At 33.9% G+C, this 15,829-nt stretch overlaps 1 protein-coding gene across 8 annotated transcripts in view; it reads left to right on the forward strand.

Moving 5' to 3' along the window:
* The window catches only part of PHF14 (PHD finger protein 14), a 281,202-nt gene that overhangs the window by 169,971 nt on the left and 95,402 nt on the right, over positions 1–15,829 (forward strand). For 5 of the 8 annotated variants that reach the window (XM_050938592.1, XM_050938594.1, XM_050938595.1 and 2 more), the window contains one exon: positions 13,449–13,566. In XM_050938592.1, the coding sequence (XP_050794549.1) occupies positions 13,449–13,566 (118 nt within the window). Of the gene's footprint in view, positions 1–3,754; positions 4,213–13,448; positions 13,567–14,968; positions 15,453–15,829 lie in introns of those variants that run through there. The other 3 variants (XR_007772412.1, XM_050938598.1, XM_050938597.1) reach the window with 2 other exon arrangements.

The raw sequence follows: 15,829 nt of genomic DNA on the forward strand, positions 1-15,829 counted from the left end.
CAAATTTCATTTAAAATGTTCATTGTGGTTGAAGGCAACCCCATCCTATTCCCTTCCACTGCCAACTACTATCATATCCTATCCATGTATAATTTCCCTCACAACACCAAACACATGTAGGGACTTGTCAGGATTTACAAAAGGGTAGCTTCAATCTTCAATGGACCTAATAAGATCTATAGGAGTAGAGTGCACTTTCTGTGGACCTCATGCACAGACCCAGCTTAAATTTTGGATGCTCATTTAAAGGTTTTGTTGAAAAAAGTTAAGTTTGAAAATATGTGTATCATTGGAATCTAGCTATGCCCAAAAACATCCTCTCTAACAAAAATTCTACGCCTCTTAAAAACAAGAGATTCCCACTGTCATCTGAGTACTGTATCACTCACTATCGCTCCACTCAGTTTGCACTGCCCCCTTCCTCTTGTCTATACATGCTATCAGCAAAAGGACTAATAAAAAGGGTCGGTGGTGCTTTCCCTGGAAAAATCTCAAAATATCTCAGTCAATTCAATTTCCTGTATTTGAGAAGATTCAAGGTAATTTCAAGAGATTTTACACAAAAACTACATATTTTTTTACCTGATTAGGGGAAGAGGGAGCTGATAAGGACAGGGTGTGTGAGGGTGTGTGTGGTGGCAGTTTGTTTCTTTCTTCCCTTTTTCCCTGGACAGGAAAGAGAGAGAGAAAGGGATTCAGCTTTTTCCTTTCTGCCATGGAGGGTAGGGCAAATCAACAGGGTCCTTTAAAGGAACAGAGGTGTATATAGGGAACCTCCCTGGCTATATTACCTCTTCTCCCTCTTCCCCATCTCCCCCCTGCCCCCCCAAAAAAAACCCAAAAACAAAAACCCCACACTGCTCTTCCCTGCTGTTGCCTCATCCACTGACTGGAAAGTCTGGGAAACTCATGTTTCCATTTCAGATTCTCCTGCCTAGCAAGTCCTCACTTCTCCAGGCATGGATGGAAATGTGAGTTCTGTGGCGAAATCCACCAGTCATCGTTGATGATCTCAACAAAGAGTAGCTGAGACTGGAAATGTATAGGGTGGCTAGATTAAGTGGGATCCTTGAAGTGGAAGACAGGGATTTGAAGTTGATGTAGTTAGTGAGAGGGAACCAGTGAGGAGACAAGAGAAAAGGACTAGTTGTTCGAATCAGTAAAAGTTGGGGATAGATGAAATGGAAATGGGAAAGGCAAAGAGAAGAGTCATCACATCAGTCAGTGTCAGTGTTGATTTAATCATGATTTAAATCAGCAAGCAGGAACCTGGATTTAAATCATCAATTTTAATCATGTTTTGCATTTGTGCTTTTGAATTATTTTCCTAAAGAAAGGATGATTCTCATTGGTGAGCAATCATTAAAATTGGTTGATTTGCTGCTAAATATAGCTTTTTACACTTAAATCTGGTGCCTCTTTTTGCTATCTATTCATATTAAAGCAGTGATAAACCTTAACTTACAATTATTCAGATTATTAATATTGATGATTTTCTTGTTAGAAAATGGTGAATGATGCATTTTTTAGTAACAGATTATTATTATTTTTTATTTGTGATTCGTGTCAGTCTCTAGCTGGATATAAATTCAAATGCTACTTAAAATGCACAAAAACAGAATTTTAATATTTTAAAAAAATTAAACCACCTTAAATGTGCTGGATACATAAGAAAATATATTTATCAAAACATGTTTTCCATTTAAAGCTAACTGATATATTAAACAAAGGGAATATTATCTGTAGTTAGTTTATTGAACTGATTGTTTCTGGTCACTGTCTCTTTCAAGATTTTAGAATGAGTAGATTTTACCCCACACACATAGTGTTTGCTCATAAATTGGAAGAGGAAAAACAAGCTTTTCTGCTTTTTCAACTCCCAGTTGGTTTCTTAACTTTTGAATGAATTAGTCATCGAACTGAACTAGTTGAATAAACTGAAATGAATAAAACATTCTGCACCTGCAGATGATGCTACTGCTGTCAAAAGCTATCTTAGCACTCAGCAATTCTAGTACTTCCACCAAATCAATTATCTGATTTTCTTTAAAACTTGGCAGCAAACATGGCCTGCTTAATATTTTTTTATTTAATTTAAATGATTTTAATAATATATAATAAGCTTAGCCCTTAACATTGGTTGTCACATTTAAAATTTAATTTTAAGTAGGTTTATTTTAAAAATTAATCTGCATTTAATTTATATTAAAATCTGATTTAGATTAAAAAAATCTGGTTTTTATTATTTTTAATTGCTGATTTTTATCCACCCCGTTTCTCATGACCAAGCCGTGGACAAGAGTTTTAATAAATAATGACACATAAGAAATGTTTTGTGAGTTTCCACAAATCAGTAACGTTGATAATGAATTGCTATTTGTGGATAACGTGAGTTCTCATTAGTATGTTTGCTCAGATATATTTTTTTGTCTTCCATTTACATGAATCAGTTGTTGCTTGAGCTGCTTATATGTGTAAGTAGCCATTGTTTCCTTAAATAGCCTGTAGTAAATTAGGTGGAGGCTTTTTGATGTGCAAGAAATGTTGACATAGTCCAATTTTGGAAATACTGTAAATATTAAATTAGAGAGTAAGCAGTATTAAGCTTGTTTTTAAATGGAATAATTTTCTTTGGTAATGTGTATATATAACACATTCATTATGTTTCAGAATTGCTGTCTTGCTGTTCCTAGGCATATGCTGTTTAGATCTTTCACCCAGTGCCTTTTAACAGTGTAGATTTAATTGATTTGAAAAAAAACATATTTAAAATATACTTTCTTCATAGGCTTCCTGGACCTGCTCCACAGATCCTTTAGACTTTTGAGTACTCCTTTAGTGACCTTGATTTGGCTTTACATCAGTACTGTATGATGTGCAGACTCGTTATTAAAACTTAGTTCATTAAATAGTAAAACCATTGTGGCTCAGTGCAGCTAATTTAAGGATCTAACCATGTCTCAGTTCATCAAAATGAAGGGAGAAGGGAAGAGTTAAGTGGATTTGCATACATTACTCCCCTGCTCTTCAAAGGAATGGACCCCTAAATCCAACATTAAATGAACATTGGTGCTAGAAAACTGCAACACCATTCCTGTTTTGTTTCTTTAAGTGGTAATTTTTCTTTGACACAATCACATGTTTTACTCATTTTCCACTTAATTACTTGTAATGTAAGCTGTATTTTTTAAAAGAGATACTAAAAGTACTTTAAGTACCTCAAATTCCGAATAGAAAGCGATTATTTTTTAAAGAAAGGGTTTGTTCTATCTTGAGTGGATTGAGTAAAAATTAAGTAAATAAGCCTGTTTTCTGATATTTTTTTCTATAAAACAAACATGCCGCTGCAACAGTGCACCCAAGAAGTGTAAGCATCTGGTTTATTTGCACACTGTGTCATATATTATTGCTTAGAGTTCCACCTATGAGGAAAATGCTATCTTGCATGTTCATGTTTGTCTGTCTTAACTACGCCATTGCTTTTATGATCAAAAACCTATGCAGTCTTCTCTTCTTTTTGAACTGCACTGAGGAAAGAATCAAAAAACATGCTACACTTAACCAAGTCAGTTTGAAGTTTGGACTCTTAGAAAAGAAAAAGACTTATGTGTATGACATTACTCTTAAACCATCTATTTGGATCTGACCATACATATTTAAATCTATTGTGATTTTAAAATGTTTCATAAGACACAGAGCAGAGCTGCTATGATCTTAAATGTTAATATTCTTTTCTTATCACTTTACTGTGTAGATACCCTTCATGAGACACAACTCTACCACAGCTCATCCTCGGAGGCAATCCTGGAAACCTCTTTTAGAAATGTGATTTTAAAATGTGGAAAACTCTCAATAGAGTACATAAAGTAAAGGAGAACAGCTATCTTGTCTTTTTCATAAGCTTATTGTGACAAAAAGTTGAGTTTGCTTGTCAGGTTTGGCTAGAATGTAATTGATTGGTTTGTTACTTGGACTGACAAGGCAGTTAATTTGCCTGCATTTTTTGCACTAATCAGGAACATTTGATATATCCATTGTTGGAAAATACCAGATAAATGTTGTGTCAGAATTGTCCTGTTAAGTAATGTCTTGTTCCCCTGTGCTTCCTTGACAAATGATAATATACAGTGCTTGGATTCACTGAAGAGTGACAGAAACCTATGGGACTTAAATACTGTGTGTTCCTCTGTGGTGGTATTGATTTTTTTTTTTTTTAGAAAAGCAATGCTTTGCCATCAGTCTGCTGCTCTACTAATATGCAGTTTAATAAGAATATTCCTATATAAATACTGTGTTGTGGAATACGATAGAAGTTTATGTAAAAGGATTATTTCAGTACAGTGGCAATAACAGACCTGTAAAACACTTGACACTTTCTCATTTTGAAATAATAGCCTTGCTGCAGAAGAATTGATTTTGTGTTTATTAGCATGAACCAATTGTTTCCGCTTTCAAACGTTCGAGTGAAAAGAAATATATCCATGCTTTCTGGATCACTGCTGAGACAAACAGGAAAATTTGAACATTGTCTTATTTGGATTAATTTTGCTGTGGTGTTCAGGTCAAGGTATGTTTTTGTTTTTATTTTCTAATTTAAATATGAAACTGCTATATAAGTTGAGGATGAATGAAGAACTGATCACACTGCTTACCATCTGAAAGATCTTCATCTACGTCCATGTACCTCCAGATAGATAACAGACATAATATTTTGGTCTACAAACTATACTGATCAAGTTCTTAAATCTACAGCAGCAGTATATAGACATCTCCATTGTTTCATCTTCAACTTGCTTGGGAAAAATCTCTGTTCAAGTGTAATCATACTTGTAACTTTGCAACATATCATCTTGGAACTTCTTGATCTATGGTGGGGTTTTTTGTCATCAATCAAGGTATATTTTTAGTTGAAAATAAATTTTAAACATAAAAGAAAAAAGATACATTCTGTATTAAGTGATAGGAGAAAAATACAAATTGGTGTATACTAATTTAAAAGTCATATCTTATTAGGGCATCTCATGTTTGGATATTATGTTCAATAAAATTAACTTGATGTGTCTAACAAGTTGTACTGTTTTGAAAAAAAAAAGTCAAAAGAAGATTTTCTTTTTAACATTTTATAAATGTTCTTTAGCTATAAAGGCACATACAAAACTCCTCCCAAGTGAAGAAATGTGTATTTTGGGAAGTCCAGTTTTCAAGTCAGAAGGCCATTTTAGATAAGAGAGGAGGGACTTTAGATTCAACTCTTGGAGAATTCAGAGACACAGGTGACTAGAAAAAATTACATCCAGCCATTATGTTAATAGAAAAAAATTGATTGTATATGATGCAGGCCCTACTTAATGTCTGGCTAGGAATTACTAATGACTTTTTTTTGACATTATCTTACTAGAAAACCAAATGTACCGTGACATATGGTCAATAATTAGCCTTTGTGTTACCACCTCCAGTTTCCAGTACAGCATTCTTTGATTCTCTCTGAAGACATAATGTGACAGTGAGTGCCGTTTCCTGGTTTTAATTTTTGCTACCTCAAATTTTCATTTGTTTAATAGTAGATTACTTAAATTTCTTAAGTAAATTTTGTCTTATGTTTTTCCATTGATTCCCCTCCCCCCCAAAATGCGTATTCAATACTCTATTAAACCAGTCATCCTCCACTGTCCAGCATCGTCAATACTGTAGATACTCAAGTACATGTTTATGAAGTGATTGTTCTGTTAAGCATTATTTACTGCAACCATTTTATAGCTAGCAAACGCTGACCTTAACTGAAATATATGCTACAGTCTCACGTGGAATGAGGAAAGTATTGGTGATTAGCAAACATGAAAACATTGGAAGATAGAATGACTTTTCTTGTCAGCTGTGTTGTGTGGGGGCTTTATTTTGATAGGGTGTACAACTCTCTCTCGTCGTGAATTATTTCATTTGCCTTTCCTCTCTGGAAACCCAGGTTAAATATTATATATTTCATATCTTGAAATGTTCAGTGGTGATCTTCTAATCCTTAATGGGCACTTACAGTAGTTCACAACCACCAGGCAATTGAGTACAGTTGATTACAATAGTTTGAACTCCTGAAATGCCCAGACTTCTGGAGTAGTCTGGATGTTACAGGTTAGAACCGGGAGAAGTAATTTAGTACAATACCTGCTCATGGTTTGTCTGTAACAAACAAGAGTTTCCAAAGTCTAATTTTAAGGGATACAAAACAAACAAAAAAAAATACAACCACTCTTTCCTCTGTCTTCCAGAAGGTAAAATATGTAGTATGTATCTTTCTAGCACCCTGTCTACATAGAACTACTCAATCTAGGTTAAAAATAATATAAAAGCAGGTCATATACCGTAGGTATATATCATATACAGTTTATAACCCCAGTATATTTGAGATACACACGCTCGTAGAGAGACACATACATTGTATCTATGCATTTAAGTCCCCTTGTGTGTGCATGTACTTATGGAATTCCCTATATAATTTGTTTTGGGAACCCATTGTGTGTTGCACAGTTTATGATTTACCACAGCTGCCTCATAACAAAAGTGAACACACGCTTCTGTCCTAGAAGGATGCTGTTAACTTGCATATATGTTGAAGCAGGTTTTCTACTACTATTTCTACATTTTAATTTGTAAATGCTTTTTAATAGTTTCTTTGAGTTCATTTATTTCATAAAGCAGACAAGATTTTTGTGTCCCTGACTGTTTAGGGAGTCTTACGTTATAAATATACAAAATATATCTTTCCAAAATTGTGTGAAGATAGTCAATGCATGATTTTTCTTTGCCTCTAGATGTTTACTTTTAAAATGCGTAGTTATAAACACAGCTTTTTTTTTTAAATGGAATTGACTATACAAATGCCTGATAGATGTAGCCTTGTTTTCTATTTACTCCTATGTTTTATAGATAATTGACAGTTATATAGCTCTTAAACACCATTGTGATAGACACCTTAAAAAGAACCAAAATAGATACCTTAAGTGCGTTTTGATAGGTTTGAAATACTATGTACACAGAAAGTTATGTGTATCTTTTTCATCTTAAATTGAAATTACTGCCAGAAGTTCAGAGCCTTTAGCAATTCGTGGTGATACGTTTGGTGTGTGTGGGTGAGGATGAGTGTACAGGTTAGACTGCAAGGCACTTTGGACACTGCTTTACCTTTACACTAGGACAGTAGCGGGAGAGGGGCAGGTGATGTAAAGCTAGCTGTGCTAGTTTTACACCATTCAGGGATTACTCTAAACCAGGGCAATACCCAGCTGCCTAATTGGGGCAGGTTTCTGCCTGACCACTACAAAGGAGGCCAAGGGATGCTGAGGATATGGCCTGTATACTTTCAGTTGGAGTTGTGTAATCTATCTTTTCTTTTTTTCTTTTCTTTTTTTTTTGTTTGACCGATAATTTGTATTTAGTTAAAGAAGGGCATATTACCTAAACCTACAGATCACATCAAAACAAATGTAACTTTCATTGGAACCCATGAAGTAGGGTTGCATGATTATGCAATATAATGATTATGGAATGCAGGCACTGAAAATATTTCCACATTTTTCAGTAGATGCTTGGGGGATGGTTGTCTAAAGAGCAGAACATCCAATGAGTATTGCATAATGAAAGTATTTTATTTTTTCTGGGGGTCCTTTTTTGGGTAAGGAAAATGAAAACATACGTCTTGATAGTGCAATCTAGAAGGTACTGTCCTTTCAATTCTGGATCCTGGGTTCAACTTCAGCTTTAGTTAGATAAGTGAAAAACTGTCAGCTTTAGCTTTGTCTCTGGGCACATCACAAACGTAGTACACATGTTCACATTTGAGCCTCTACTCAGGAGAGGTCTAGCAGTGTTGGGCAGGCATGGATTTAAGAATACTGAGTCAGTAAGCATGAGAGCCTAGTGTGTGAGGAAGGAGGTTTGTCCTTCACAGTGTATGTAGTATTAGGAACACCTAATTAGGAGATGGGGCCAGAATAATTCAATGCAGAGGGAAACCCAGGCAGTATAGTGTGACAGTTAATACACCCTTGGTATTGGAATTGCAGGAGTGTTGTAGTTCTAAACTGATGGGTGGTGGAGTGAACATACAGCTCAGGCTAGTCATTTATTTGACAGTTTATTGTTTGTAAAATTCTAGACTGAATCTATTGGAATTTTGCCTGAGGAACAACTGTACGATAGGCCCCCTCTAATGCAAAAGATTTGTCTCTTGCTCTAGCAACGTTGTGTATCCTCCCATAAAATAGATTTACCCTCAGAGATGAAAATTTTTATTTTATATAAAATATTATATATATATTCTAAAGTTAATTGTGATTTTTTTTTAACATGGTACTCTTTTGCATGACATTGTAGAAAATCTGCAGTAGTTTGTGCATTTAAGTGAGAGAGATTTTCTGTAGTCTCTGAAGCATATACGTGAAGTTGAATTTAAAGATTAGCTTATTAATGTTGTGTTTCAGGGACTTGTAGGTAATTACTTTTACAGCTATAGATGGGCACTGCTGACTTATGAATGCAAAATAGGTTTTCTCACTCTGCCTGAGTCAGCTCTTTGTAAATTTATATATTAACTGTGGTGACTTACAAATGTGTCTGTAATGGGTATGTGTTGCATCCACTGTTCCTTTATAAAAGCACAGGTCTTTTTCCCTACTACTCACTCTAAGACTTCTGCAGGCCAGCTGATAAGATTCCCTCCTGTGCAGGTAGATGCGATGTAATGAAATTGGATGTGCGTGCTGAGCTTTGTAAATAAAATGAGATTGACCCCCAGCCATTATCTCATTTATCTGATTTACATTGTAAAATCAGGATCTACACTATTGATTAGAGCATAATTAGTTAATTATGAAGAGGAAAAATACAGAGTTATGTGGAGCTTGAACACAGCAGGCTAAACTGCTCAAAAAATTCCAAGGGCATGAGCAGATGGAGATCACTTTAATAAAGAACAAAGCATACGTGTTTCAGGTATGGAACTGTCTAATCAACCTCTTGCTGTGAGGAGATTCTTGACCTCCATTCTATATTTTTTACACATGAACAATATTTCCTTTCAATTTTCACCATTTCCTTTATTATTTAACTTATTAATCTAACTACTACAAATTTTCACCTTCCTTCTTCAGTTTATCTACCCTATTTTCTCCATGTAAAATTAGAAAATTAATTACCTGCCTTTTTGGAATGGAAAACAAAGCACTTCCTAATTTTGTTATGTAACATGATTTAAATCTTGTTAAAGGCATTGATAATAATATGCAGCACCATATCAGTTAAAGTTATTTTAACATCAGGAGTTTGTTTTTTAGCCTACCCTTAAAGGATCTCCATTTTTTGTTTTCACAAAGTGCTGGGTACAACTCTTAGACCACTGAGATGCCTTTGTACTTCATTGCACCCGTAGATCATGTACTTTGGCAAATAATGGCCAGTAAATTATCCTCAAATAGTAGGGGATGAAAATTTGGGTGCCCGTTTTGGAAAATTTGATCGTTGATGCACATGGTTAATATTTTGTCTAAACTTAGCAGTGTCCAACCTTATTACACAGGAGGGCCACATAAACCTAAGCACAAGCTTGTGTGAACCAAATAGATTTCTATGTATTTTAATAAGATTTAAAGTCACCTGTATTGATTTATATGTTAAGTTTAGCTTGTTTCATATGTGTTTTATATAGGTTGTTTCCAAGTACAGAGTTGTCTATTTACACACTTGTGTAAACTAAAATGATGTAAAGATGAGAAAACGCTAATGAATCAATCGTTAGTATATTGTGTTGAAGAATGCCCTGGACCTTATGACATGCTCTGGTGGGCCATAGTTTAGACTGGGGTGTCCAACCTATGGAGAATATACATAGCTAAACCAATACTATACATATATAGAAAGCAGCGTGTGCTAGCCAGCTTGTTTATAACCCTAGCACAGAAGCCAAGTACATAACTATCTAGTTACCTCTAGAAAAGTTCCCACAAGATCATGTCTCAGACACATTTGTCCGGGTAGTGTAGGGAAGCATGCACTGTTGGTATCTATGCTCTACCTGTTCTGTGAACACAACTGCTGCAAAGTTCTGGGACTATTAACTTGTCATCTTTCACAACCAACAAATTCACATAACTTTAAAGTTTTAAAGTCATGTTATAGTTTGTTTAGGTTCTGTTTCTGGATCTGACAGTACGTTTTCCATCTCCTCATTTGACTGGGACCCTAGACCGTAGTATACGGTTCATATTGCAGACCTTAATACTCATTTTGCCAGTTGTCTTTGTAAGCTAACTGACAGACACATGATAACTGACCAGGTTTCCTCCAGTGCTGGTGTCAATGCTAGACTATAATTCATCAAGGAGGAACAAGTGTATTCTTTACAGAGCTGAAACGTGTGTCAGCTGTCCCTTTTTCTCCAAGAATTTGAAGCTCAATCACCAAAAATATATCACACAACAGTGCTGCCAGGCAGATGGTCCAGTAGTAAAATATTCTAATTAGTAGATCTTTTATTTTATCAGAAATGTGCCAGAAATGTATTCTGTATCCTACCATCTCACCATGTTAACATTGGTAGAGTCTAGTCCAGCTTCTATAGAAGTCAATGGTCAAATTCCCATTGGAATCAATGGAAAGGATATTGGGATAATCATAGTTTTGTGCCTAGAAAATCATCTTTTGTTAAACAGCTATATTTATTTTAATTTACCTATCATTGCACAGTACATTTATCATTTTACTATGCTTTTTTCACTAAGGGAGCTCTTTTATATTCATATTTTTAAAAGATCCAATTTAGGTTCTACTGTATCAGAATAAATTTTTATAAAAAACAACATAAAAGCAATGTTTCACAATGTATGGTAATCATTTTGTAAATATGCATCACGTGATACTTTCACATTTGAACGGTGTGTGATATATGAGGATGATTTTATTATCCACATGCTCTCACCAGTTTTGTATATATATTTTTTAAAAAAGAACAGTCGCTGGAAACTTTTTTATATTGAAGTTTTTAACTTAGTATATACATATACAAGAAAAACCTGAGAATATTGTTCTTTACAAAATAAACTGATTTGAAAAGAAAATTCAATTGAATACAAGAACAGAATTTGGCTTTAGGATCCTGCAACCTGTATCTTCTCTCATAATGTTATAGTCATTTCAACCCAACTTATGTAGATTTACTGAATGACTTTTGAAACATGGCTTAAACTAAAATCAGAATATTGGGCATTCTGGATGAAAGTTGTTTTCCCTCCGTCCAAATTAGAGATTTTAAAGCATAATTTTGAAGAGAAAAGATTGTTTTCTTTTAAATAGAACATTTCTGTTACAACTATTCTCCCATACTGCTGTACTATTACAAACAGTCTGTTAACAGAATCTGTGTAGGTTGTGCTAAAATGACTAATATTCTGACATTTGTAGATGTTAGCATCCAATAGAGTCCTTTTGAAATATGTTTATTGAATTAGTTGAAAATAAGCCTGATAAAATATAATTTACATATTGGAAGATCTCTAAATGTTTGACAGAAAGGAGGAGTTCGGTTAGAATACTTGTGTGCAGGCACTGCTCACAAGTGTGAGGATTTCCAAGATAAACTTCAAGACATTTCTGTGAAATAGATTAGGAATATTACACTTCTTTTCAGATACAGAAACTGAGGCACAAGGAGGTTAAGTGACTTATCGAAGGTCAGACAAATCATTTGCAAAGACAGGAAAAGGATTCAGGAGTCCAGGTTCTTATATTTCCATCTCTCATCATTAACAATCCTGCCCTCCTCTATTTAATTATTTATTTGGTAATATGCCTTTACAAGATTTTTGTAACTGTTTATATTTCTAGTTATGCTACTAATAATTATCTATCCATTGACTTAAACAAAATGTTTACAACACGGTTATAATTATACTGCTCTTAATATCTTTTATTATGGAATTGATTTTAAAAGCCCTGTTAAGTTTATATTTTCTTTTGTAGTCATAGGGCTTATACTACCATCAGGCAAAGATACACTTTAACATAGTAGGTGCTATGCGGGGTACTGTTTTCATTATGATGTATGCCAATGTAAAAATATCTTTTGGGCCCAGTCTTGCATTCCTTAAGCAGGCAAAACTCTCGTTAGTGCCCAGAGTGTCCATATGGAAGTAGGCAATACTGTAAAAAGGCATTACTAATAAAGGATCTTGGAGGAACAGAGATTTCACCTGTAACAGTGATCATGCTGTATATGACTACATAAAAAAGGAGACAATTCCACAATGTGCACCCTCCGCAGTAATGCTAGAAAAATACTTGTTTAGGTTAACCAAATACTATCCCAAACTGGTTATATTTTTCTATGGAGTTTTCTTTTTCAAATATTTTAGTGTATTCCTTTTGTTTAATCCTCTTTTTGTTATGTGCTTTGTGTACTGTGCCTTTTATGTTTTAAAAAAATAATTCTGCATCTTCACCTTGCTACAGTTTGGGGGTTTCTTAAATTTGCTTTGCTAGCTTCTTATTTGTGGATTTCCTGGCTTATGAGGCTTTAATTCAAGCATTATTTAAATGGAATAAATAAAAATAATCTGACAAAATTCGTTTTCAAAAAGCTTTCCTTTTGAACAAAAGGTCATAGGGTGCATGCAAAAAAGTGATGAAGACAACCACTTCAATAAGATGTATGAATCTCCATTATTTGCAGTTAAATTCTTTTTTCTTTTTGAGCATATTGTTGTACTATCTGATGTAAGACTCCCTTCATTAAGCACTGCATTGTAGTAAATGCTTCTTCAGTGGCAGTAAGACTAAGAATGTCTGAACAAAGAATAGTTATGTTAGATGTTTCAGACTGTTGTCTGTGGGGTGTACCTGGCACAAAACGTTATAAAAAAGCTTGTTGATAAACTTAGAATTATGATGCATACAGGGTACACTTTTTGTGAGTTATAAATGAAAGATGACAGCAAAATATTTTAACTGAATGACCTTTTCAAATTCATACTAAAAGAATCTCACTTTATTGAACATTTTGTGCAGATTTTATTTATTGATTACAAAGTCACTGTTTAAAAAATCATGCATGCACTTGTAAGCATGTTTGAATTACTAGATATGTTGGGAGATATTATGGAAGATCCATAATGCAAAAAGTTCTGTTAGCTGGAAAGTGTACCAGATCCTGCAAATTGTATATATACAGAAAATACATAGCTGCCTGCTGCATTTCTGCATGAGACTAATCCAAATTAAATAGAAACATACTTGAAATGTGAGTGTACATGTAAATCACCCTTCCTGAAAATGTCTGTTTTAATCCAAACTAATGATTCAGAGATTTGGGGGTAAGTTTTCCATGGGGTGAACTACCCCAAAGTGCTTATAGAGTGGCTTGATTTAATTTATGAAGAAACACAATATATCTGTTTCTCCTGTAGGTGTGATGAATGCAGGCTCTGCTACCATTTTGGTTGCCTGGAACCTCCTTTGAAAAAATCTCCAAAACAGACAGGCTATGGATGGATTTGTCAAGAGTGTGATTCTACTTCCTCTAAAGTAAGTTAATTCATTCTGTGAAAACTCAGAGGAGGATTTCTGGTTTTGCATAGCCTTTTTAAGCAAATCATTGCATAGTTTCTCATCTTGAGTTTGTGTTTGAACACTTTGCATAGATCTGCATTGGGAAACAGAAATTTAATTCTACACAGTTAAAGGTTACACTGCAAGGATTTCATCTTGGCTTTAACTGAAGGAGAAAAAAATGCAAAATGGAAATTGTGTTCCATTGGCTCATAAAGGGGAGTTTATTATTCCTCTTAAATATTTTCTTCCTACATTATGGTGGTGTTCCCTAAATATATAAGCCCAAAGTATTAAGTTAAAATACCATATCATCCTTTGCCCCATTATAAGCAGTCAGATATTTTAATAGTGTAAACCATAACCTGTGAAGGCATGGTTAACAGTAAATTCATTTAAAAATGTATTTATGAAAGATTTGAAAGTCTACATTTTTTGTTTTTGTTTTTTTCCAATGTAAATCAATTGTGAGGGACATTGTTATGTTAGCATGAAGGATATTTGTATGGTATAGCATTCTAAATTTGTTTGAACTTAAAATTCTCACTTCTAAAACATTGTTATATTAATGCTGCCAACAATCATCCACTTTCTGTGTTGTTATCCTGCAAAGGACATAGGATTTTTTTTTCTTGGGTTTGGTTTAGTTTATTAACATTTTTCTGAACACTAGTTTCTTTAGTGTTGGCATGGTTGCCAACACCCTCTGGATGCTTTAAAGAGACACTGTCATCTTGATTTTTTTCTAAAGTGACTAATTTAAAAAATATCCATTTTCTGATAGGACATCATTAAAATAAGAACTTTTTTAAAAATCAGTTAAATTTCATAAGCTTTTCTGCTGCCTGTTGTTGCTTCTTAGGGTATTTTCAGGAAGAGATAAAGTGACTGAATAACTGATTACATAGGGAAATGGACTATAAAGAAAATGCTATCAAACACTCAAAGTTAACAAACAGAAAAAATAGAGGATCTTTTTTCTACTCACTTCTTTAGCTCCTAATAATCTTTCTTAGGTGTGCAGTTATTTATAACTAAAGTAGATATGGCACCAAGTATCAGAGAAGTAGCTGTGTTAGTCTGTATCCACAAAAACAACGAGGAGTCTGATGGCACCTTAAAGACTCAGATTTATTTGGGCATTAGCTTTCATGGGTAAAAAAACCCCTCTTCTTCAGATGGGTTTTTTTACCCTCAAAATCTTATGCCCAAATAAATCTGCTAGTCTTCAAAATGCCACCAGGCTCCTTGTTGTTTTTAAAGTAGATATAAAATTTTTCAGGCAGAAATAGGGTTTTCAAGTTCCTGGTGTCCTTTTACAATTGGAAAAATAAAATACTTTGCTTTGCTGGAAGTTAATCAAATCATTCTTCCTCAGGAAGATACAAAGATGGACATTGGAAATTAGCTGTCAACTATAGTTTGGACATCAAGCAGTCTTTCTTGAATACCACTTAAATACAATGGTCACTGCTGGAGTGAATTATAATTGATATTGAATTCCTGTCACCTCTTAAACCAAAAGGGTTTCTTTATAACATTAGTTAAAATATTCTGCCTGCTATTTTTTCAGTGTTTTTGCAAAAGGGCACTTTCTGAAACTCCAAATGTGTATTTAGCCTGGCTGGCCAAACTACACAAATAAAATGCTATGCTTGCTGAATAATTTACCATGAAAATTAATTCAATATCATGTAATTTTCTGTAAAGTGTTTTAATTTTTAGATATTTTGATGTAAGATGAAATGTTTTGAAAAAATAAAATTGAATTTACAGGCTACAATGACCACCTATATTTACTGTACTTATGTTAAAGATGACTTCACATTTAAAAATAAACCAAACAAGATGTTTATCACTGAGACTGATTTTCATTTTTAATTCATAAAGACCCATTCTTAAAATTAATATTTAACAATTAAGTCTGATTTATTGCACTTTTAAATATAGCCAATTTTAATTATATTTGAATGAGAAAATGATAAATATGATAGGTACTGAGAAAGTTGTCCTATGGGGACTCCTTGTGGCTTTGTTTAGTTATTTAACAAATAATTTTTTCATGCAAAGCAATGTAAAGAAACTATTGAAAAAAGCTATGTTGCTGTACATATTAAGTGATGTCTTTATTTTTAGCATACCATATTTTTCTGTAATCTATTATGCTACATTGTGTCAAACAAGATCATGTTAGCTGAATTAAACTTTTCATACAGTCCTTCCTTTATATGAAAATAAT

This window comes from Gopherus flavomarginatus, chromosome 2 (assembly GCF_025201925.1).
Source record: "Gopherus flavomarginatus isolate rGopFla2 chromosome 2, rGopFla2.mat.asm, whole genome shotgun sequence".
NCBI lineage: Eukaryota > Metazoa > Chordata > Testudines > Testudinidae > Gopherus > Gopherus flavomarginatus.